At 43.2% G+C, this 23,261-nt stretch overlaps 1 protein-coding gene across 5 annotated transcripts in view; it reads left to right on the top strand.

Moving 5' to 3' along the window:
- SDK2 (sidekick cell adhesion molecule 2) overlaps nucleotides 1–23,261 on the top strand; it is an 826,128-nt gene that overhangs the window by 615,051 nt on the left and 187,816 nt on the right. For all 5 annotated transcript variants that reach the window (XM_077253403.1, XM_077253405.1, XM_077253404.1 and 2 more), the window contains exon 3: nucleotides 8,396–8,502. In XM_077253403.1, the coding sequence (XP_077109518.1) occupies nucleotides 8,396–8,502 (107 nt within the window). The remainder of the gene's footprint in view (nucleotides 1–8,395; nucleotides 8,503–23,261) is intronic.

Consider the following 23,261-nt stretch of genomic DNA (forward strand, 5'->3'; position numbering starts at 1 on the left):
ATGAGCAGAGAGTGGTCACCGTTACATTTTGCTGTCAGGAGGTCATTGGTCACCTTGATGAGTGCAGTTTCTGTCGAATGTAATGGGCGGAAACCGGACTGTGAAGGGTCTAGGAGGGAATGAATGGAGAGGTAACGGGTAAGGCGGGAGTAGATCAGGCGCTCCAAGAGTTTCGAGATGAAGAGGAGATTGGAGACCGGTCTGTAGTTGTTTGTGCAGGATGGGTCGAGGGTGGTTTTTTTTAGTAATGGAGTAATGATAGAGTGTTTGAAGGAGGAGGGGAAAATGCCAGAGGAGAGGGAGAGATTAAAGATTGTAGTTAGGTGAGTTGTGACGACTGGAGAGAGAGACTGGAGGAGGTGTGAGGGAATGGGGTCGGTGGTGCATGTAGTCGGAAGAGGAGAGGAGCTTGGAGACTTCTTCTTCTGTGATGGGATCGAATGTGGAGAGTGAGCCAGGGGAGATGCAGGGCTGTTTCACTCTGTGTTTGGAGGTTCTGAGGGTCAGGGGAGCTACTTCTAAGAGTGTCGTTGTAGTGATGTACAGCCAGATCAGGACATGAAAAAGAAGAGATTGGGGACAATGATGAGTGTAGGGAGTCTGAAAGTGTATGAGGGTTAATGGCATGTAGATTTCTGAATGTGTTGTAGGTAGGAGAGTGCTGGGGTGGGGGAGGAATTGTGAGTGTGAAGGATAGAATGTTGTGGTCAGAGAGGGGAAGCAGTGAGTTATCTAGGCAGGAGATTGAACAGAGCCGGACAAAGACCAGGTCCAGGGTATTACCGTCTTTGTGTGTTTCAGAGGTTGAGAGCTGTGAGAGGCCTAGAGAAGTGATAGAAGCTGGGATGCAGATGTGGAAGTGGGGCTGTTAATGGGGAGGTTGAAGTCTCCCAGGATAAGGGTTGGAAGTTCTGAGGACATGAAGTGCGGCAGCCAGGCTGAGAAGTGGTCCAGGAAGTGGGTGGATGAGCCTGGGGGCCGGTATATGACTGCTACTCTGAGGGAGAGGGGATGAAAGAGCCTGATGGTGTGGACCTCAAAAGAAGGGAATGAGAGTGACGGAACTGGGGGGATGACATGGAATGTGCATTGTGGGGACAGGAGTATGCGTTTCTGGGTGTTTTGTAGGTTGGGGTAAAAATGTCCCAAGTTTTCTATTCTAAGTGTAGGATTCCCAGCAGCAGAGTATTGCATTATAATAATGTGTTGATTTTGTAGGGAAGCAGTGACCGTGACCACTCTTAATTAATCATATTCGTAAAAACAGGGCTTTGTGAGATAGAAGCGGTGTCCTAAAGAGGATAGAAGAATGTGGACAAGAATTGGATCATAGACAGATGGTGTAAGAATCATTCTGCAGCAGAGTATCTCAGGAGATAAGTGACCTGATTTTTCAGGAGACAGTGACTTCTTCACATACAGGGACATTTCCATTGTGATGGATTTCTACAAGAAAGCAAGTCTACGTAGCGATGGGCACGGGACTGGATGGCAGCACTTCTGTTTAGGAGGGATAATGATGGTACTGAGCTGATTTCCTGAGGAGTCAGAATTGTCTTGTTGAGATAAGAAATTGTTAGTTAACTTATAAGCCTTAACTAATGATCAAGGCTCCTAAATAGTCCTAAAGATTTATAGCGCAGTAATTAGTATTTTCCCCTCATTATTTTTAATTGTTCGTTTTGATAAATCGGTGTTTTGTGTCTCCGCCGCGACGTAATGCAGCGTGTAGGCAGCTTTCTTAAGTGTGGAAAATAAAAGTTGGCAATTATTGCTGGCGCACAGTGACAATATTACTGCAGAATCGACCCCCCTCTTGTGAGCGACGTCTTAAAGTAGATCTCCCTCCGTCCCCTGGAGTTGCCCTCGGGCTCTCCATAAAAGATGCTCATCTTCTGAAAGGAAATGAAGTTTTCCATCCTAAGGAGAAGCAAATTAGAACGGCTGCATCCCCCTGTCTCGGGATGTAGGGACAACTGACACGTTGTGCGCCAGTCGACTGCGCTCCAGCAGCCTCCTGTGAAACGCAGCTGTGAAAAATGACAAGTGAGACTTCTGTGCAGGCAGACGGGCTCTGGAGCCACTCAATCCTGCCAGCCTTGCCAGAATGAGACCCCCACCACTCCGAATTCACACACTTGCTGCAAAAAGGAAAAAAAAACAGATGGCACCCAATACAATTAGGGCCAATGCCAGAAACAGGCATTGTTCTTTTACTGAAGACGGGAGATGATCATTTTTAGAACGTTTCGATGCTTTGACTTGCAGGAGGCGTAAATGCCATGGGGGAAAGTAAATAGTTTTTGTTCTTAAAGACGCTAAATCTAAGCTACGCGCCCATCTCTTATAAATGTGCACCAAAAAGTTGGCATATCAAAGCAAAGTCTGGGATACAATTGTAATTGTAGTTATTTGCAAATATTACTTTTAGAGACTCAGTTCCTCTTTTTTGTTTTTGACGCAAGAGCTAAAACCCCTAGTGAGTTGCAGAACAGAATTGGGACAAGGCTTTAGACTAGGGAAACTTGGCGACTTTGGCCGTGACAACTGTTGCACGACCAAGGTTTGCTCGGTGCCACTGTACAAGTGAATGGGGTCGCATTGCAACCCCGATGGAGCTGAAACAAGCAAGTCACAAAAAAGTCCACTGAGGTTGGACTCCTTGCTTGTCACAAGTACCCTCAGAGTTGCTTTCACTTGTATCATGCTGTGATGTAACAGCAACACTGAATGATCTTTGGTGTCGTGGCCAAAGTAGCCCCATCCTGAAGGAGAATATCTAGAATTAGGAAAAAGTGGCTGCTGGCATCCATAAAATGACACCACATGAATCCATTATGTCTTCAGCTTCAGTGAAATTGCTATAATTTATGTAAATAGCAACATGTTTCAAAGCTCAGTAGAAATATTATCACCACTCATATTGGTCCATGTCCTCACTTGGTCTTACAACTTAAATTCTAAATGGACCATTTAGTACCACCCATGGGATTGTAGGACAAAACCAGAGTACTCCGAGAAAACCAAAGTCAACATGGGGAGAACATATAAACTCCATTCAGATATTATTCTTATTTTATCCCCAAATGAAAGGGAATAAAATCCTAAAGCATAGTTGATGTGTTCTGACTGATGGAGTAGATTTTTATCACCCAGATATAAGTCACACTCCAGGCAAAACTGATGCCCTGTGTTTTGCCTCGAGCTGGACTCAAGGGGATGGAGCATGAAGCTGATTCTCCCTAGAGTTCTTTTAAATACTATGTCATGCACCAGCCCTCCAGGCCTTGCAATGGAAGAATGGGCATAAAAGTATGACACCTAGCTATTGACTAGGAACATAGGTTAGAATAAAGGGAACAGAAATTGAAATTCAACTACCTGATGCCTCCTTTTCCCGGCATCATCTATCACTTAGGCACCTATGCCTAACCCCTTAGTGACCACCAATGCGTCTTTTTACTGACCTGTGATATAAGGGACTAGCATCCCCCCGACGGGTGACAATCCTGTAGCTGTCAGCTGTACATCATAGCTGACAACTTGCTGCATCAGCCACGATCAGTGTTGGCACTGACTATGGTCCTTTAACCCCTTAAATGCTGTTTACAACAGTGACTACAGCATCTAGATGGTTAACAGAGTGTTGGGGCTCCCTCTTTATTCCCATCGGCACCCTGAGATCTTGATCGTGTGGTCCTGATGTTTGCCATGGCAGTTCACAGCTAAATAATGGCCTTATAGTCTGCCAGCTATAGCGGCCTGTTCAAAATTTATCAAAATTTAAGTGATAAAAGCAAACTTTTTCATTCCTATCATGCCAATTTGCATTAATTCCTGTAAAGCATCTGAAGGGTTAATGAACTGTCTCAATGCAATTTTGAATATGTTGAGGGGTACGATTTTTAAAATTATATCACATTTGGGGGTTTCCAGTATATAGGACCCCCAAAGTCACTTCAAAACTGAATAGGCTAAAAAAATAAGTTTAGTAAATTTCTTTGAAAGAATGAAAAATGACTGCTACATTTTTAAACCTTCTAAAATCCTAACAAAATAAAACAACATTTTCCAAATGGTGCTGATGTAAAGCAGACATGCGGGAAATATTATTTAATTACTATTTTATGTGGTATAACTATCTGGATTAAAGGGATAATCATTCAAAGTTTGAAAATAGCAACTTTTACAAAAATGTCAAATTTATGATCTTTTTAGAAATAAACGCAAAACATATCAACTTAAATTTACCATTATCATAAAGTATAATGTGTGACGAAAAAACATTCTCAAAATCACTGGGATTTGTTGAAGCATTTTAGAGTTATTACTACTTAAAAAGACACTGGTCAGATTAAAAAAAATTGGGGTTGTCCTACGAATAAAGTTCATTTTAATCAATAGATCTTGGAATAATAATCATTTCCACAATTGGATGTTATTAAATAAAATGTTCCTGTGCTGAGATAATCTTATAAATGTGCCCCTGCTGTGTACTGTGTAATGGCTTTGTCTGACCGTACAGGAACATGGTCTGATCATATCACAGCTCCTGGGCAGGGGGGGAAGCAAAAAAGTATGCAGGTAGCACAGCAGGGACTGCAAATAATTCTTTCTTTGAGGTAAAATATTTTTTAAAAACAGGCAGGGAAATGTTTTATCTCACAGAAAGAATCAGCTGTGATCCTCTGCTGTAATGTCTATATACTCTCTTTTGGTTCTGTCCAGGAGCTGTAGTATGGTCAGACCATGTCCCTGAACGGTCAGACACAGTCATTACACAGTACACAGCAGGGGCACATTTATAAGATTATCTCAGCACGGGGACATTTTATTTAAACACCTCCAATTGTGGAACGTATTATTATTCCAACATCTGTTGATCAAAATCAACTCTAAAATTAACTTTGTTGGTGGGAAACCCACTTTATTCATTCTTGGATGGTCATCTGGTCCTGCTATAATTGGCAGGTTCGACACCTTCTGAACTTTCTAAAGGATGTTGTCATCTTTCTGAAGGGTACTGCCATCTTTATGGAGGGTTCTGCCGTCTTTCTGGAGGATTCTGCCATCCAGAAACACTTTAGTAGATACAGCATTGATGAGAGCCCTTGATGTTTTTGACATAAGATCAACATTTTGAAAGAAGAATTTTAGGTATATCTTGGTGTAGTATTTGTTACATGTGTTTTTGGTGGCTCAGAAACATTTCTAGACCTAGTTTCTGGTTTTATCTCATGGGGTTTGAATCCTAATGCCTCAATTAGCTAGATATGTGATTCAAGGTAATAAAGGATCTTGCTTATGTACAGTTGGGATTTCTACAGGAATTACATTGACTATTTACAATTTTTTTAACTGACTTCCTTGCATGTTACCGTGATTCCAAAAGTGGATAGAGTTTGGCTCAACTACCGCAACCTTGTAAACGCTTTGCAGAAATCGACAACTAGGCCATCTTTGTCTCTCCAGATTCCTCAGTAAGCCCCTGATATGCCTGGAGCAGGTGATAAGCATTTTCCGCTCATTGAGTGGATAATATTTGCTCTAATTAAGAATTTTCAGGGTGATTTATGTTACACAAAATAAACAAAAATATCACGTGTCAGATTGGCACAAGCTCCCCCCCTGCAGTAATATAACCCAGCTGCTCCCACTTCTTCTTTGAGAGATAAGGAGTTAATTGGCTGTGATCTTAGACTGAGAGTATAAATAGATTTTACCTGGTTGTCAGGCACTGTTATCTGTCAACCATTAATTGTGGTTTCATGCAGAATACCACGTACTGTATGAAGCTGTATGGTACAGGATTGAATGACACTACCATATGGGCAGGTAGTAGAACAGGTGTGAATAGGTCAATAAAAATAACTGATAAAAATTTGGTGGCAATATCAGTTTATCCTGTCTATTTTGGGATCAGTTCGAATTACTCTTTGTGTTCTATGCATGGCTCCAACCAGATAGGCTATACTATGTTTTATAGCTGATGATGCAAATTATAAGGAGGGTGAGTCTTTGTCTCTCTACACAAAGTGGCGAAGAGTCTTTGCCTCTCTATAGGAAGTAACAGTGGCTTTGTGTCTCTACAGGAAGTGAGGGTGGGTCTTTGAGTGTCTACAGAAAGTGATGGTGGGTCTTTTTATGTGTCTACAGGAAGTGTCTCTACAAAGAAGTAGGGGTGGGTCGTTGTGTCTCTACAGAAAGTGGGGGTGGGTTTCTGTCCCTCAACAAGAAGGAAGGGTGGGTCTTTGTGTCTCTGCAGAAAGTGGAGGTGGGTCTTTGTCTCTTTGCAGTAAGTGGGTGAGAGTCTTCGTCTCTACAAGTAGAGTAGGTGAGTTTTTATCTCTATACAGAAAGTAAAGACCGGTCTTTGTCTCTATAAAAAGTGGGATCAAGATTTTGTTGCTCCACAGGAAGAGGGGATGGGTATTTGTCTCTTCAGAAAATGGGGGTGAGTCTTTTGTCTCTCTACAGGAAATAGGGGAGGGTCTTTGTCTTTACAAGAAGTGGGGGTGGGTTTTTGTCTCTCTACAGAAAGTAAGGATTGGTCTTTGTCTCTATAAGAAATGGGATCGAGTCTTTGTAGCTCTATAGCAAGAGTCATGGATCTTTGTCGCCACAAAAAGTGAGGAGGGGTTTTTGTCTCTACAGGAATTGGGGGCCGATCTTTGTCTCTACAGAAATAGAAGGTGGGTCTTTGTCTCTCTACACGAAGTAGGTGCGAGTCTTTGTCTCTATAAAAAGTGGGGGCGGGTCTTTGGCTCTCTACAGAAAGTGGGGGAGGGTCTTTATCTTTTCAAGAAGTGGAGGGTTTATCTCTATAGGAAGTAGTGGTGGGTCTTTGTCTCTACCAAACGTGGTGAGGGGTTTTTATCTTTCTAAAGGCAGTGGGGGGGTCTATCTGCAGAAAGTGGGGGAAGGTCTTTGTCTCTACAGAAATTGAGGGTGCATCTTTGTCTCTGCAGTAAGTAGGGGTGGGTTTTTGTCTCTACTAGAAGTGAGAGTGGATCTTTGTCTCTCTACAGAAAGTGGTGGCGGGTCTTTGTCTCTTCAAGAAGTGGAGAGTTTGTCTCTAGAGGAAGTTGTGGCGGGTTTTTGTCCCCACAGAGAGTGGCGATGGGTCTTTATCTTTACAGGAATTGAGGGTGCATCTTCATCTTTGTCTCTGTAGTAAGTAGAGATGGATTTTTGTCTCTACTAGAAGTGAGAGTGGATCTTTGTCTCTCTACAGAGTCGGGACGTGTCTTTGTCTCTTCAAGAAGTGGAGGGTTTGTCTCTGTAGGAAGCGGTGACAGGCCTTTGTCTCTACAGAAAGTGGGGGTGGGTATTTGTCTCTGCAGAAATTGATGGTGGGTCTTTGTCTCTGCAGGAAGTAGGGGCAGGTTTGTGTCTCTACAAGAAGTGAGAGTGGGTCTTTGTCTCTCTACAGAAAGTGATGATGGGTCTTTATCTCTCTACAGGAAGTGAGGGTTGGTCTTTTTCTCCCTACAGAAATTGGGGGTGGGTCTTTGTCTCTCTACAGGAAGTAGAGGAGGGTCTTTGTCTCAAAAGGAACTGGGGGTGGCTTTTTCTATCTCTACAGAAAGAAATGGCTGGTCTTTGTCTCTACGAGAGATTGCGTCTTTGCTGCTCTACAGAAAGAGAGGGGTCTTTGGCTCTACAAGAAGTGGGATCAGGTATTTTTCTATCTACAGGAAGAGCAGATGGATCTTTATCTCTCTATAGAAAGTGGGGGTAGTTTTTTCTTGCTCTACAGGAAGTGGGTGCAGGTCTTTGTCTCTACAAGAAGTGGAGAAGGGACTTTGTTTCTCTACAGGAAGTGGAGATGTGTCTTTGTCTCTCTATAAATTGGGGGCAGGTTTTTTCTCTTTACGGAAGTGTGGGCATATCTATTTCTCTCTTCAAGAAGTGGAAGTAGATCTTTGTTTTTCTACAGAAAAGGGAGGCCAAGTCTTCTCTCTACAGCAAGTGAGAGTGTTTCTTGGTCTCTACAGGAAGTGAGGGCAGGTCTTTGTTTCTCTACAAGTTTTTGGGGGGTCTTTGTATCTGTATAGGAGGGGGGAGTCTTGGTCCCTACAGGAAGTGGAAGTGTTTTTTTTTCTCATGTTCACCAGACTGTCAAACTAGATACATGGCTTTAAGATCAGGGCAGTGAATAAAGAGCAAACGGCAACTAAAAGATCTGGTATGTGCACCAAAAGCACTTACGTTATTAATGGGATTGAGAGCAAAAAGTTCATGCTTTTCCAAAGATTTTGTAAAATAGCAGGTATAGTTCACTTTAGAAGTTATTTTTCTTTTTTCAGCAATAATCAAAACGACAATGTACAAAAAGAAATATATCAAATGCAAGTAAAACGCTTTATATTTGACACTTTCATATCCTTTTCAGATACATGATCACCTCACTGGACAGGACCCACGCTGGGCATTACCGCTGCATTGTCAGAAATCGGATGGGTGCCTTGTTACAGAGACAGACTGAAGTGCAGGTGGCCTGTAAGTTTGATCATATTTTTATATTACTTTTATGATATTTGTACCTGTCAGAATGAACACTGGATGGAAAGTAAGGAACAGGCGCTTTGGTACAGTAATTCTCTAGCAGCATGGCTTCTGCCATATAATTTGCAGATCCTGAAAATAACCGTGTGTTGCCTATGGCTGGCAGAAAGAGGAGCGAGCAAATGACTCCTTATAGTCAACAACTGCAAATAAACTGAAATAAGAAATAACTTGAATCTGACAAAAGTAATAATAAATAAAAGATCTATTAAAATGAATAAATGAAAGTCAGTCATTGCTTTTCAACCATGCTTCCACAGAATTAAAAAAAAATAAATCTCATGAAATAGGCCTGGACAGAAATGATGGTACCCTTAACTTAATATTTTGTTGCACAAACTTTTGAGGCAATCACTGCAATCAAACGAGTCCTGTAACTGTCAATGAGACTTCTGCACCTCTCGACAGGTATTTTGGTCCACTCCTCAAGAGCAAACTGCTCCAGTTGTCTCGTGTTTGAAGGTTGCATTTTACAGATGGCTTATTTCAGCGCTTTCCAAACATGCTCAATAGGACTTAAGTCAAGGCTCATAGAAAGCCACTTCAGAATAGTCCAATGTTTTCCTCTTAGCCATTCTTGGGTGTTTTTAGCTGTGTGTTTTGGGTCATTATCCTGTTGCAAGACCAATGATCTGCAACTAAGACCAAGCTTTCTGACACTGGGCAGCACGTTTCTATCTAGGTTCCCTTGATAGTCTTGAGATTTCATTGTACCATGCACAGATTTTAGACACCCTGTGCCACATGCAGCAAAGCAGCCCCAGAACATAATAAAGCCTCCTACATGTTTCACAGTAGGGACAGTGTTATTATCTTGAAATGTTTCATTTCCCCTTCTGTGAACATAGAGCTGATGTGCCTTGCACAAAAAGTTCCATTTTTGTCTGATCTGTCGACAGGACATTCTCCCCGAAGATTTGTGACTTGTCAAAATGTAGTTTGGCAAATTCCAGTCTAGCTTTTTTATGATTTTTTTCAACAATGGCGTCCTCCTTGGTTGTCTCTCATGAAGTCCACTTTGGCTCATACAACAAAGGATGGTGTGATCTGACACTGATGTTCCTTGAGCTTGAAGTTCACCTTTAATCTATTTAGAAGTTTTTATGGGCTCTTTTGTTACCATTCGTATTATCCATCTCTTTGATTTGTCATCAATTTTCCTCCTCCGTATACGTCCAAGGAGGTTGGCTACAGTTCCATGGATCTTAACCCCTTAATCCCATATGACGTACTATCCCGTCAAGGTGACCTGGGACTTAATTCCCAGTGACGGGATAGTACGTCATATGCGATCGGGGGAGCGCGGCCGATCGCAGCCGGGTGTCAGCTGACTATCGCAGCTGACATCCAGCACTATGTGCCAGGAGCGGTCACGGACCGCCCCCGGCACATTAACCCCCGGCACACTGCGATCAAACATGATCGCAGTGTTCCGGCGGTATAGGGAAGCATCGCGCAGGGAGGGGGCTCCCTGCGTGCTTCCCTGAGACCCCCTGAGCAATGCGATGTAATCGCGTTGCTCCGAGGGTCTCTTACCTCCTCCTCCCTGCAGCAGGCCCGGATCCAAGATGGCCATGGCATCCGGGTCCTGCAGGGAGGTGGCTTCACTGCGCCTGCTCAGAGCAGGCGCCGGGAAGCCTCCAGGAGCTGTGCACGTCAGATCGCCGATCTGACACAGTGCACAGCAAAGTGTCAGATCGGCGATCTTACACTATAACATCATGCCCCCCCCTGGGGCAATGTTATAGTGTAAAAAAAAAAAATCACATGTGTAAAAAAAAAAAAAAAAAAAATCCCCAAAAAATGCACAAAAAAAAAAAAAATATTGTTCCTATAAATACATTTCTTTATCTAAATAAAAAAAAAACAATAAAAGTACACATATTTAGTATCGCCGCGTCCATAGCGACCCGACCTATAAAACTGTCCCACTAGTTAACCCCTTCAGTGAACACCCTAAAAAAAAAAACGAGGCAAAAAACAACGCTTTATTGTCCTACCGCCGAATAAAAAGTGGAATAACACGCGATCAAAAAGACGGATATAAATAACCATGGTACTGCTGAAAACGTCATCTTGTCCCGCAAAAACGAGCCGCAATACAGTGTCATCAAAGAAAAAATAAAAAAGTTATAGTCCCCAGAATAAAGCGATGCAAAAATAATTATTTTTTCTATAAAATAGTTTTTATCGTATAAAAGCACCAAAACATAAAAAACTGATATAAATGAGGTATCGCTGTAATCGTACTGACCCGAAGAATAAAACTGCTTTATCCATTTTACCAAACGCGGAACGGTATAAACGCCTCCCCCAAAAGAATTTCATGAATAGCTGGTTTTTGGTCATTCTGCCTTATAAAAATTGGAATAAAAAGCGATTAAAAAATGTCACGTGCCCGAAAATGTTACAAATAAAAACACCAACTCGTCCCGCAAAAAACAAGACCTCACATGACTCTGTGGACCAAAATATGGAAAAATTATAGCTCTCAAAATGTGGTAACGCAAAAAATATTTTTTGCAATAAAAAGCGTCTTTCAGTGTGTGACGGCTGCCAATCATAAAAATCCGCTAAAAAACCCGCTATAAAAGTAAATCAAACCCCTTCATCACCCCCTTAGTTAGCGAAAAATTAAAAAAATGTATTTATTTCCAATTTCCCATTAGGGTTAGGGTTAGGGCTAGGGTTAGGGTTAGGGCTAGGGTTAGGGTTAGGGTTAGGGCTAGGGTTAGGGTTAGGGCTGAAGTTAGGGCTAGGGTTAGGGCTAGGGTTAGGGTTGGGGCTAGGGTTGGAGCTAAAGTTAGGGTTAGTGTTGGGGCTAAAGTTAGGGTTAGGGTTGGGGCTAAAGTTAGGGTTAGGATTGGGGCTAAAGTTAGGGTTAGGGCTAAAGTTAGGGTTAGGGTTGGGGCTAAAGTTAGGGTTAGGGTTTGGATTACATTTACGGTTGGGATTAGGGTTGGGATTAGAGTTAGGGGTGTGGTTAGGGTTACCGTTGGGATTAGGGTTAGGTGTGTGTTTGGATTAGGGTTTCAGGTAGAATTGGGGAGTTTCCACTGTTCAGGCACATCAGGGGCTCTCTAAACGTTACATGGCGTCCGATCTCAATTCCAGCCAATTCTGCGTTGAAAAAGTAAAACAGTGCTCCTTCCCTTCCGAGCTCTCCCGTGCGCCCAAACAGGGGTTTACCCCAACATATGGGGTATCAGCGTACTCGGGACAAATTGGACAACAACTTTTAGGGTCCAAGTTCTCTTGTTATCCTTGGGAAAATAAAAATTTGGGGGGCTAAAAATCATTTTTGTGGGAAAAAAAGATTTTTTATTTTCATGGCTCTGCGTTGTAAACTATAGTGAAACACTTGGGGGCTCAAAGTTCTCACAACACATCTAGATAAGTTCCTTGGGAGGTCTAGTTTCCAATATGGGGTCACTTGTGGGGGGTTTCTACTGTTTGGGTACATCAGGGGCTCTGCAAATGCAACGTGACGCCTGCAGACTAATCCATCTAAGTCTGCATTCCAAATGGCGCTCCTTCCCTTCCGAGATCTGCCATGCGCCCAAACAGTGGTTCCCCCCCACATATGGGGTATCAGCGTACTCAGGACAAATTGTACAACAATTTTTGGGGTCCAATTTATCCTGTTACCTTTGTGAAAATACAAAACTGGGGGCTAAAAAATCATTTTTGTGAAAAAAAAAAAGAATTTTTATTTTCACGGCTCTGTGTTATAAACTGTAGTGAAACACTTGGGGGTTCAAAGTTCTCACAACACATCTAGATAAGTTCCTTGGGAGGTCTAGTTTCCAATATGGAGTCACTTGTGGGGGGTTTGTACTGTTTGGGTACATCAGGGGCTCTGCAAATGCAACGTGACGCCTGCAGACCAATCCATCTAAGTCTGCATTTCAAATGGCGCTCCTTCCCTTCCGAGCTCTGCCATGCACCCAAACAGTGGTTCCCCCCCCCCACATATGGGGTATCAGCGTACTCAGGACAAATTGGACAACAACTTTTGGGGTCCAATTTATTCTGTAATCTTGTGAAAATACAAAACTGGGGGCTAAAAAATCATTTTTATGAAAAAAAAAAAAGAATTTTTATTTTCACGGCTCTGCGTTATAAACTGTAGTGAAACACTTGGGGATTCAAAGTACTCACAACACATCTAGATAAGTTCCTTGGGAGGTCTAGTTTCCAATATGGGGTCACTTGTGGGGGGTTTGTACTGTTTGGGTACATCAGGGGCTCTGCAAATGCAACGTGACGCCTGCAGACCAATCCATCTAAGTCTGCATTCCAAATGGCACTCCTTCCCTTCTGAGCTCTGCCATGCGCCCAAACAGTGGTTCCCCCCACATATGTTGTCTCAGCATACTCAGGACAAATTTGACAACAACTATTGGGGTCCAATTTATCCTGTTACCCTTGTGAAAATACAAAACTGGGGGCTAAAAAATCATTTTTGTGAAAAAAAATAAAATTATTTTCACGGCTCTACGTTATAAACTGTACTGAAACACTTGGGGATTCAAAGCTCTCAAAACACATCTAGATAAGTTCCTTAGGGGGTCTACTTTCCAAAATGGTGTCACTTGTGGGGGGTTTTAATGTTTAGGCACATCAGGGGCTCTCCAAATGCGACATGATGTCCCATCTCAATTCCAGTCAATTTTACATTGAAAAGTCAATCGGCGCTCCTTCCCTTCCGAGCTCTGCCATGCGCCCAAACAGTCGTTTACCCCCACATATGGGGTATCAGCTTACTCAGGACAAATTGCACAACAACTTTTGAGGTCCAATTTCTTCTCTTGCCTTTGGGAAAATAAAAATTTGGGGGCGAAAAGATCATTTTTGTGAAAAAATGTGATTTTTTATTTTTACGGCTCTGCATTATAAACTTCTGTGAAGCACTTGTTGGGTCAAAGTGCTCACCACACATCTAGATAAGTTCCTTAAGGGGTCTACTTTCCAAAATGGTGTCACTTGTGGGGGTTTCAATGTTTAGGCACATCAGGGGCTCTCCAAACGCAACATGGCGTCCCATCTTAATTCCAGTCAATTTTGCATTGAAAAGTAAAATGGCGCTCCTTCCCTTCCGAGCTCTGCTATGCGCCCAAACAGTGGTTTACTCCCACATATGGGGTATCTTCGTACTCAGGACAAATTGCACAACAACTTTTGTGGTCTCATTTCTTCACTTACCCTAGGTAAAATAAAAAATTGGGGGCAAAAAGATCATTTTTGTGAAAAAATATGATTTTTTTATTTTTACGGCTCTGCATTATAAACTTCTGTGAAGCACTTGTTGGGTCAAAGTGCTCACCTCACATCTAGATAAGTTCCTTAAGGGGTCTACTTTCCAAAAAGGTGTCACTTGTGGGGGGTTTCAATGTTTACGCACATCAGGGGCTCTCCAAACGCAACATGGCGTCCCATCTCAATTCCAGTCAATTTTGCATTGAAAAGTCAAATGGCGCTCCTTCTCTTCCGAGCTCTGCCATGCGCCCAAACAGTGGTTTACCCCCACATATGGGGTATCAGCGTACTCAGGACAAATTGTGGGGTCCCAACTATTGGGGTCCATTTTCTCCTGTTACCCTTGGTAAAATAAAACAAATTGGAGCTGAAATAAATTTTGTGTGAAAAAAAGTTAAATGTTCATTTTTATTTAAACATTCCAAAAATTCCTGTGAAACACCTGAAGGGTTAATAAACTTCTTGAATGTGGTTTTGAGCACCTTGAGGGGTGCAGTTTTTAGAATGGTGTCACACTTGGGTATTTTCTATCATATAGACCCCTCAAAATGACTTCAAATGAGATGTGGTCCCTAAAAAGAAAAGGGGGTTGTAAAAATTAGAAATTTCTGGTCAAATTTAACCCTTATAACTCCCTAACAAAAAAAAATTTTGGTTCCAAAATTGTGCTGATGTAAAGTAGACATGTGGGAAATGTTACTTATTAAGTATTTTGTGTGACATATCTCTGTGATTTAAGGGCATAAAAATTCAAAGTTGGGAAATTGCGAAATTTTCAAAATTTTTGCCAAATTTCCATTTCTTTCACAAATAAACGCAAGTTATATCGAAGAAATTTTACCACTATCATGAAGTACAATATGTCACGAGAAAACAATGTCAGAATTGCTAAGATCTGTTGAAGCGTTCCAGAGTTATAACGTTATAAAGGGACAGTGGACCTTGGAGCCGCATGAAAGACTTTCTCAGGAGTAGGTGGAAACCTGTACTGACCGCAAACCCTAAACTAACACCGCAACTAAAAGTAGCCGTGGGATGTACCTAACACGTCCTAGACACCTCGACACAGCCGGAGGACTAATTACCCCTATAGATGGAAATGGGAATTCTATCTTGCCTCAGAGCAGAACCCCAAAGGATAGGCAGCCCCCACAAATATTGACTGTGAGTATAAGAGGAAAAACACACGCAGGCAGAAAAACAGGATTTAGCAAAAGAGGCACTTCTAGCTAAATAGAAAAGGATAGGACAGAATTCTAAGCGGTCAGTATTAAAATCCTAAAAATATCCACAGCAGATAATACAAATATACTACATCTAACTAAAGACATAGAAAGTATATCTGCATCTCCTGAGAATCCAGCATGACTGAAAAATCCAAACAAAGTCTAAGCTGGACAAAAACACTATGAATTGCACTGAATTGCAAAGCACACTGCATGTGTGCACAGAGACAAAAAAACAGACACTTAACTTAGTTGAATTGGCAGCAGGGCATGAGGAGCCAGAGAGAGATGCAGTCCCTCCAAGTACAATGGACAACTGGCATGGACTCATGGATCCTGCACACCTAAATACCCAATAGAGCTGCAATCAGCAGAAACACCTGCCCGGATTACAACCCCAAGACAACTGCACTACCACCAACAACCACCGGAGGGAGCCCAAGAGCAGAATTCACAACAGTACCCCCCCCTTGAAGAGGGGTCACCGAACCCTCACCAGAGCCCCCAGGCCGATCAGGACGAGCCAGATGAAAGGCACGGACCAAATCAGCAGCATGGACATCAGAGGCAAAAACCCAAGAATTATCCTCCTGGCCATAACCCTTCCATTTGACAAGGTACTGAAGCCTCCGCCTCGAAAAGCGAGAATCCAAAATCTTCTCAACCACATACTCCAACTCCCCATCAACCAACACAGGAGCAGGAGGATCAACAGAGGGAACAACGGGCACCACATATCTCCGAAATAAAGATCTATGGAAAACATTATGGATGGCAAAAGAGGCCGGAAGGGCCAAACGGAAAGACACCGGATTGTTAATCTCAGAAATCCTATAAGGACCAATAAACCGAGGCTTAAACTTAGGGGAAGAAACCTTCACAGGAACATGACGGGAAGACAACCAGACCAAATCCCCAACCCGAAGCCGGGAACCAACACACTGACGACGGTTAGCAAAACGCTGAGCCTCCTCCTGAGACAACACCAAATTGTCCACCACATGAGCCCAAATCTGCTGCAACCTATCAACCACAGAATCCACACCAGGACAATCAGAAGGTTCAACTTGCCCCGAAGAAAAACGAGGATGAAAACCAAAATTACAAAAGAAGGGCGAAACCAAGGTAGCAGAACTAGCCCGATTATTAAGGGCAAACTCGGCCAATGGCAAGAAAGCCACCCAGTCATCCTGATCAGCAGACACAAAGCATCTCAAATAAGTTTCCAAAGTCTGATTAGTTCGCTCGGTTTGGCCATTTGTCTGAGGATGAAATGCGGAAGAAAAAGACAAATCAATGCCCAGCCTAGCACAAAAGGCCCGCCAAAACCTAGAAACAAACTGGGAACCTCTATCGGACACAATATTCTCCGGAATGCCATGCAAACGAACCACATGCTGAAAAAACAACGGAACCAAATCAGAAGAGGAAGGCAATTTAGGCAAAGGTACCAAATGAACCATCTTAGAAAACCGGTCACAAACCACCCAGATAACCGACATCCTCTGGGAAACCGGAAGATCCAAAATAAAATCCATAGAAATATGCGTCCAAGGCCTCTCAGGGACCGGCAAAGGCAAAAGCAACCCACTAGCGCGGGAACAGCAAGGCTTGGCCCGCGCACAAGTGCCACAGGACTGCACAAAAGAACGCACATCCCGTGAGAAAGAAGGCCACCAAAAGGACCTACCAACCAAATCTCTGGTACCAAAAATCCCAGGATGACCAGCCAACACAGAACAATGAACCTCAGAAATCACTTTACTAGTCCATCTGTCAGGAACAAACAGTTTCCCCACTGGACAGCGGTCAGGTTTATCAGCCTGAAATTCCTGAAGAACCCGTCGTAAATCAGGGGAGATGGCAGAAAGAATCACCCCTTCCTTCAGAATGCCGACCGGCTCAAGGACCCCAGGAGAATCAGGCAAAAAGCTCCTAGAAAGGGCATCAGCCTTAACATTCTTAGAACCCGGAAGATACGAGACCACAAAATCAAAACGGGAGAAAAACAGGGACCATCAGGCCTGTCTAGGATTCAGCCGTTTGGCAGACTCGAGGTAAATCAGATTCTTATGATCGGTCAAGACCACAATACGGTGCTTGGCCCCCTCAAGCCAATGTCGCCACTCCTCAAATGCCCACTTCATAGCCAACAACTCACGATTGCCGATATCATAATTGCATTCCGCAGGCGAAAACTTTCGAGAAAAGAAGGCACACGGATTAATCAAGGAACCATCAGAATTCTTCTGAGACAAAACGGCCCCTGCCCCAATCTCAGAAGCGTCAACCTCAACCTGAAAAGGAAGAGAAACATCCGGCTGACGCAACACAGGGGCAGAAGCAAATCGGCGTTTAAGCTCCTGAAAGGCAGAAACAGCCGCAGAGGACCAATTCGTCACATCAGCGCCTTTCTTTGTCAAATCGGTCAGGGGTTTAACCACACTGGAGAAGTTGGCAATGAAACGGCGATAAAAATTAGCAAAGCCCAAAAATTTCTGAAGGCTCTTCCCGGATGTGGGCTGGATCCAATCATGAATGGCCTGAACCTTAACCGGATCCATTTCTATGGATGAGGGAGAAAAAATGAAGCCCAAAAAAGAAACCTTCTGTACTCCAAAGAGGCACTTAGACCCCTTCACAAACAAGGCATTATCACGAAGAATCTGAAATACCATCCTGACTTGTTTCACATGAGACTCCCAATCATCTGAAAAAATCAAAATATCATCCAAATATACAATCATGAATTTATCAAGATAATTCCGAAATATATCATGCATGAAGGACTGAAACACAGATGGAGCATTAGAGAGTCCGAATGGCATCACAAGGTATTCAAAATGGCCTTCGGGCGTATTAAACGCAGTTTTCCATTCGTCACCCTGCTTAATACGAACAAGATTATATGCCCCTCGAAGGTCAATCTTAGTAAACCAACTAGCCCCCTTAATCCTAGCAAACAGATCAGAAAGCAAAGGCAAAGGGTATTGGAATTTGACCGTGATCTTATTCAAGAGGCGATAATCAATACAGGGTCTCAAGGAGCCATCCTTCTTGGCAACAAAAAAAAACTGCTCCCAATGGTGAAGAAGATGGCCAAATATGCCCCTTCTCCAAAGACTCCTTAACATAGCTCCGCATGGCGGTATGTTCTGGCACAGACAGGTTGAAAAGTCGGCCCTTAGGGAACTTACAGCCTGGAATCAAGTCAATAGCACAATCACAGTCCCTATGCGGGGGAAGGGAACTGGACTTGGGCTCATTGAATACATCCTGGAAATCTGACAAAAACTCAGGAATTTCCGAAGAGGGGGAGGAGGCAATTGACATCAAAGGAACGTCACCATGAACCCCCTGACAACCCCAACTAGTCACAGACATAGATTTCCAATCTAATACCGGATTATGCACCTGTAACCATGGGAAACCCAGCACAATAGCATCATGCAAATTATGCAACACCAGAAAACGACAATCTTCCTGATGGGCTGGCGCCATGCACATGGTCAGATGTGTCCAAAACTGAGGTTTATTTTTAGCCAACGGTGTAGCATCAATGCCCCTCAAAGGAATAGGACTCTGCAAAGGTTGCAAGGGAAAACCACAACGTCTGGCAAATTCTAAGTCCATTAAGTTTAGAGTGGCGCCTGAATCCACAAATGCCATGACAGAAAATGACGATAATGAGCAGATCAGTGTCACAGATAACAGAAATTTAGGTTGTACAGTACTGATGGTAACAGAACTAGCGATTCTCTTGGTACGCTTAGGGCAATCAGAAATAACATGAGCAGAATCGCCGCAGTAAAAACACAACCTATTCTGACGTCTGAATCCTTGTCGTTCAGCTCTAGACACAATCCTATCACACTGCATAGGCTCAGGACTCCGCTCGGAAGACAATGCCATAGTGTGCACAACTCTGCGCTCGCGCAAGCGCCGATCAATCTGAATGGCCAGAGACATAGAATCACTCAGACCAGCAGGCGTGGGGAACCCCACCATAACATCTTTAACGGATTCAGAAAGACCCTTTCTGAAAATTGCCGCCAAGGCATCCTCATTCCATTTAGTCAGCACAGACCATTTTCTAAATTTCTGGCAATATGATTCTGCCGCTTCTTGACCCTGACACAGGGCCAACAAGGTCTTCTCAGCATGATCCACTGAATTAGGTTCATCATACAATAACCCAAGCGCCTGGAAAAAGGTGTCTACATTAAGCAAAGCCGGATTCCCAGGTTCCAGGGCAAATGCCCAATCCTGGGGGTCACCACGCAGCAGAGATATAACAATTTTAACCTGCTGGATGGGATCACCAGAGGAACGGGGTTTCAGTGCAAAAAACTGTTTACAGTTATTTTTAAAGCTCAAAAATTTGGACCTGTCCCCAAAAAACAAATCAGGAGTTGGAATTCTAGGCTCTAAAACCGGAGTCTGAACGATATAATTGGAAATACCCTGTACTCTAGCAGCAAGTTGATCCACACGAGAAACCAATCCCTGAACATCCATGCCAGCGCCAAACTCCTGAGCCACCCAGGGGTAAAGAGGGAAAAAAACAAAACAAAACAGACTACAGAAAAAAAAATGGCTCAGCACTTTCCTTCCCTTCTTCTGAGATGTGGTTAACTCATTGTTGGCCAGTTGTACTGTTATGATCTGGTGGCCTAGGAGCAGCATGAAACGTACCCTGAAGAAGGTGGTACCTGTACTGACCGCAGACCCTGAACTTAACACCGCAACTAGAAGTAGCCGTGGAATGTACCGATCACTCCCTAGACATCTCCACACAGCCGGAGGACTAATTACCCCTAGAGATAGAAAAGGGAAAACTATCTTGCCTCAGAGAAAATCCCCAAAGAACAGGCAGCCCCCCACAAATATTGACTGTGAGAGGAGAGGGAAAAAACATACACAGACTGAAATCAGAATTTAGCAAAGGAGGCTAAATAACTTCTAGCTAAATAGAAAGGATGGGACAGAGTACTATGCGGTCAGTATTAAAACACTGGAAAATATCCACCACAGAAAATACAAAATCTCCACATCTAACTAAAGATATGGAGGGTATATCTGCATCTCCAGTGATACCAGCTTGGCTAAACAAATCCTTATACAGACCAAGCTGGACAAGACAAAAACATGGAAAAGAACTGAACAATAAGGCCCACAGCATGTGGACTGCAAAAATCAGGGCCAGAACTTATCTTTGTTGAAATGAACAGCAAAGCAGGAGAGACCAGGCAGGGATGTGTATCCTCCAGGATCAATGGACAACTGGCACTGACTAAAGGGTCAAGCAAGACTAAATAGCCCAGTCAGATTTGCAAAAAGTGGACACACCTGATGAATGCTGCGATCCAGAGACAGCAGCGCTACCACTTATAACCACCGGAGGGAGCCCAAGAGCAGAATTCACAACAGACAACACCACAGCGCGCACAGTTCTGCGCTCCCGCAAGCGCCGATCAATCTGAATGGCCAGAGACATAGAATCACTCAGACCAACAGGCGTGGGAAACCCCACCATAACATCTTTAACAGATTCAGAAAGACCCTTTCTGAAAATTGCCGCCAAAGCATCCTCATTCCATTTAGTCAGCACAGACCATTTTCTAAATTTGTGACAATACAATTCTGCCGCTTCTTGACCCTGAGACAGGGCCAACAAGGTCTTCTCCGCTTGATCCACAGAATTTGGTTCATCATATAATAATCCTAGAGCCTGAAAAAAGGCATCTACATTATGCAAGGCCGGATTCCCAGATTCCAGGGAAAATGCCCAATCCTGAGGGTCGCCACGCAGCAGGGAGATGACAATTTTAACCTGCTGAATGGGATCACCAGAGGAACGGGGTTTCAGAGCAAAAAACAGTTTACAATTGTTTTTAAAACTCAAAAATTTGGACCTGTCCCCAAAAAACAAATCAGGAGTAGGAATCCTAGGCTCTAAAAGCGGAGTCTGAACAATATAATCAGAAATACCCTGTACCCTAGCAGCAAGCTGGTCTATACGAGAAACTAATCCCTGAACATCCATGCTAGCACAAGACTCCTCAGTCACCCAAAGGAAAAGAGGGAAGAAAAGACCAAGCAGGCTACAGAAAAAAAAATGTCTCTTTCTTCCCTTCTTCTGAGATGCATTTAACTAATTGTTGGCCAGTTGTACTGTTATGATCTGGTGACCTTGGAGCCACATGAAAGACTTTCTCAGGAGTAGGTGGAAACCTGTACTGACCGCAAACCCTAAACTAACACCGCAACTAGAAGTAGCCGTGGGATGTACCTAACACGTCCTAGACACCTCAATACAGCCGGAGGACTAAATACCCCTATAGATGGAAATGGGAATTCTATCTTGCCTCAGAGCAGAACCCCAAAGGATAGGCAGCCCCCCACAAATATTGACTGTGAGTATAAGAGGAAAAACACACGCAGGCAGAAAAACAGGATTTAGCAAAAGAGGCACTTCTAGCTAAATAGAAAAGGATAGGACAGAATTCTAAGCGGTCAGTATTAAAATCCTAAAAATATCCACAGCAGATAATACAAATATACTACATCTAACTAAAGACATAGAAAGTATATCTGCATCTCCTGAGAATCCAGCATGACTGAAAAATCCAAACAAAGTCTAAGCTGGACAAAAACACTATGAATTGCACTGAATTGCAAAGCACACTGCATGTGTGCACAGAGACAAAAAAACAGACACTTAACTTAGTTGAATTGGCAGCAGGGCATGAGGAGCCAGAGAGAGATGCAGTCCCTCCAAGTACAATGGACAACTGGCATGGACTCATGGATCCTGCACACCTAAATACCTAATAGAGCTGCAATCAGCAGAAACACCTGCCCGGATTACAACCCCAAGACAACTGCACTACCACCAACAACCACCGGAGGGAGCCCAAGAGCAGAATTCACAACACAAAACCAAGACAGAACATATGTTGTAAGGAGGCAAGGAGTAAAGGAATACGTGTGAAACAAACTAGTATATCTGTTACATCTTAGATTCCTCTCAGTCCCCCCTTTCACTCTGATGACACTTTGCACCCCTTGGCTTTCTCTCACGCAGCTTCATCAGGATGTCATCTGGAATGGCTTCCAACATTCTTGAAGGAGTTTCCAGAGGTGCTAAGCATTTGTTACTGCTTTGCCTTCACTCTGCATCAAGATCATCCCAAACCATCTCAAATGGGTTGAGATCCGGTGATTGTGGAAGCATTGTCATCTGACATAGCCTCCATTGCTCTTCTTTTTGGTGACTTAACCCTTACATAACTCGCAGGCGTTTTGGCTCTGTGTCCTGTTCCACCACAAATGTAAAGCATATGGGATCTTGTCGTTGCAGAATATTGTGTAGCTATGCTGGATAATGTACTGTGGATTTGGGATAAATCACCAAGAATGTCACCAGAAAAGCATCATGACACCTCCCCCTCCAATGTTTACATTGGACACCGCACATGAAAAACCATTTGTTCACCTTTTCTGCCTCTCACAAAGACATGGCAGTTGGTTGGTATGAAATATCTCTAATTTAGACTCTTTAGACCACAGTACAAATTTCTTCTAATCTACTTTGAAGTCCTTGTGTTTCTTGGCCCAAACAAAACTCTTCTCTTATTTGCGGTGAACCATTTGTGGCTTCTTTGCAGCAATTTCCCATAAAAGCCTCTTATCTGAGGTGCTGTCAATTCATGCTTTCTGAGGCTGCTAACCTTGATGAACTTATTCTTTGCATCTAATTTTTGGTCTTCCCTTCCTGGATTGGTCCTCATAGGAGCCAGTTTGATCATAGCAGTTGATTGTTTTTATGATTGCACTTGAGGATACCTTCAGGGTTCTAGAAATTTTCTGAATTGACTGACCTTCATGACTTAAATTAATGATAGACTCTTGTTTCTCTTAGTCTCATGGTTCTGCCCATATTCTGAATTAGGAGAGTTGTGGGATAGCGTTCAGCACTGTATGGGGTTGGGTACCAACATTGCCCCTGCAAAACACACCTGATGGTCGCAAACACTCTCTGCAGACCGGTGATTCCACAAATGAACTCTTGACAAGGCATAGCTGTTCATGGAAACCTTTGCAAGGTGATTATATGATGAAGCTGCTTGACAGGATGCCAAGGGGGTTCTACACTGTAATCAAAGCAAAAGGCGGATATTTTTAGGAATATAAGGTTTAACACCC

This window comes from Ranitomeya variabilis, chromosome 4, assembly GCF_051348905.1.
Source record: "Ranitomeya variabilis isolate aRanVar5 chromosome 4, aRanVar5.hap1, whole genome shotgun sequence".
Classification (NCBI taxonomy): Eukaryota; Metazoa; Chordata; class Amphibia; order Anura; family Dendrobatidae; genus Ranitomeya; species Ranitomeya variabilis.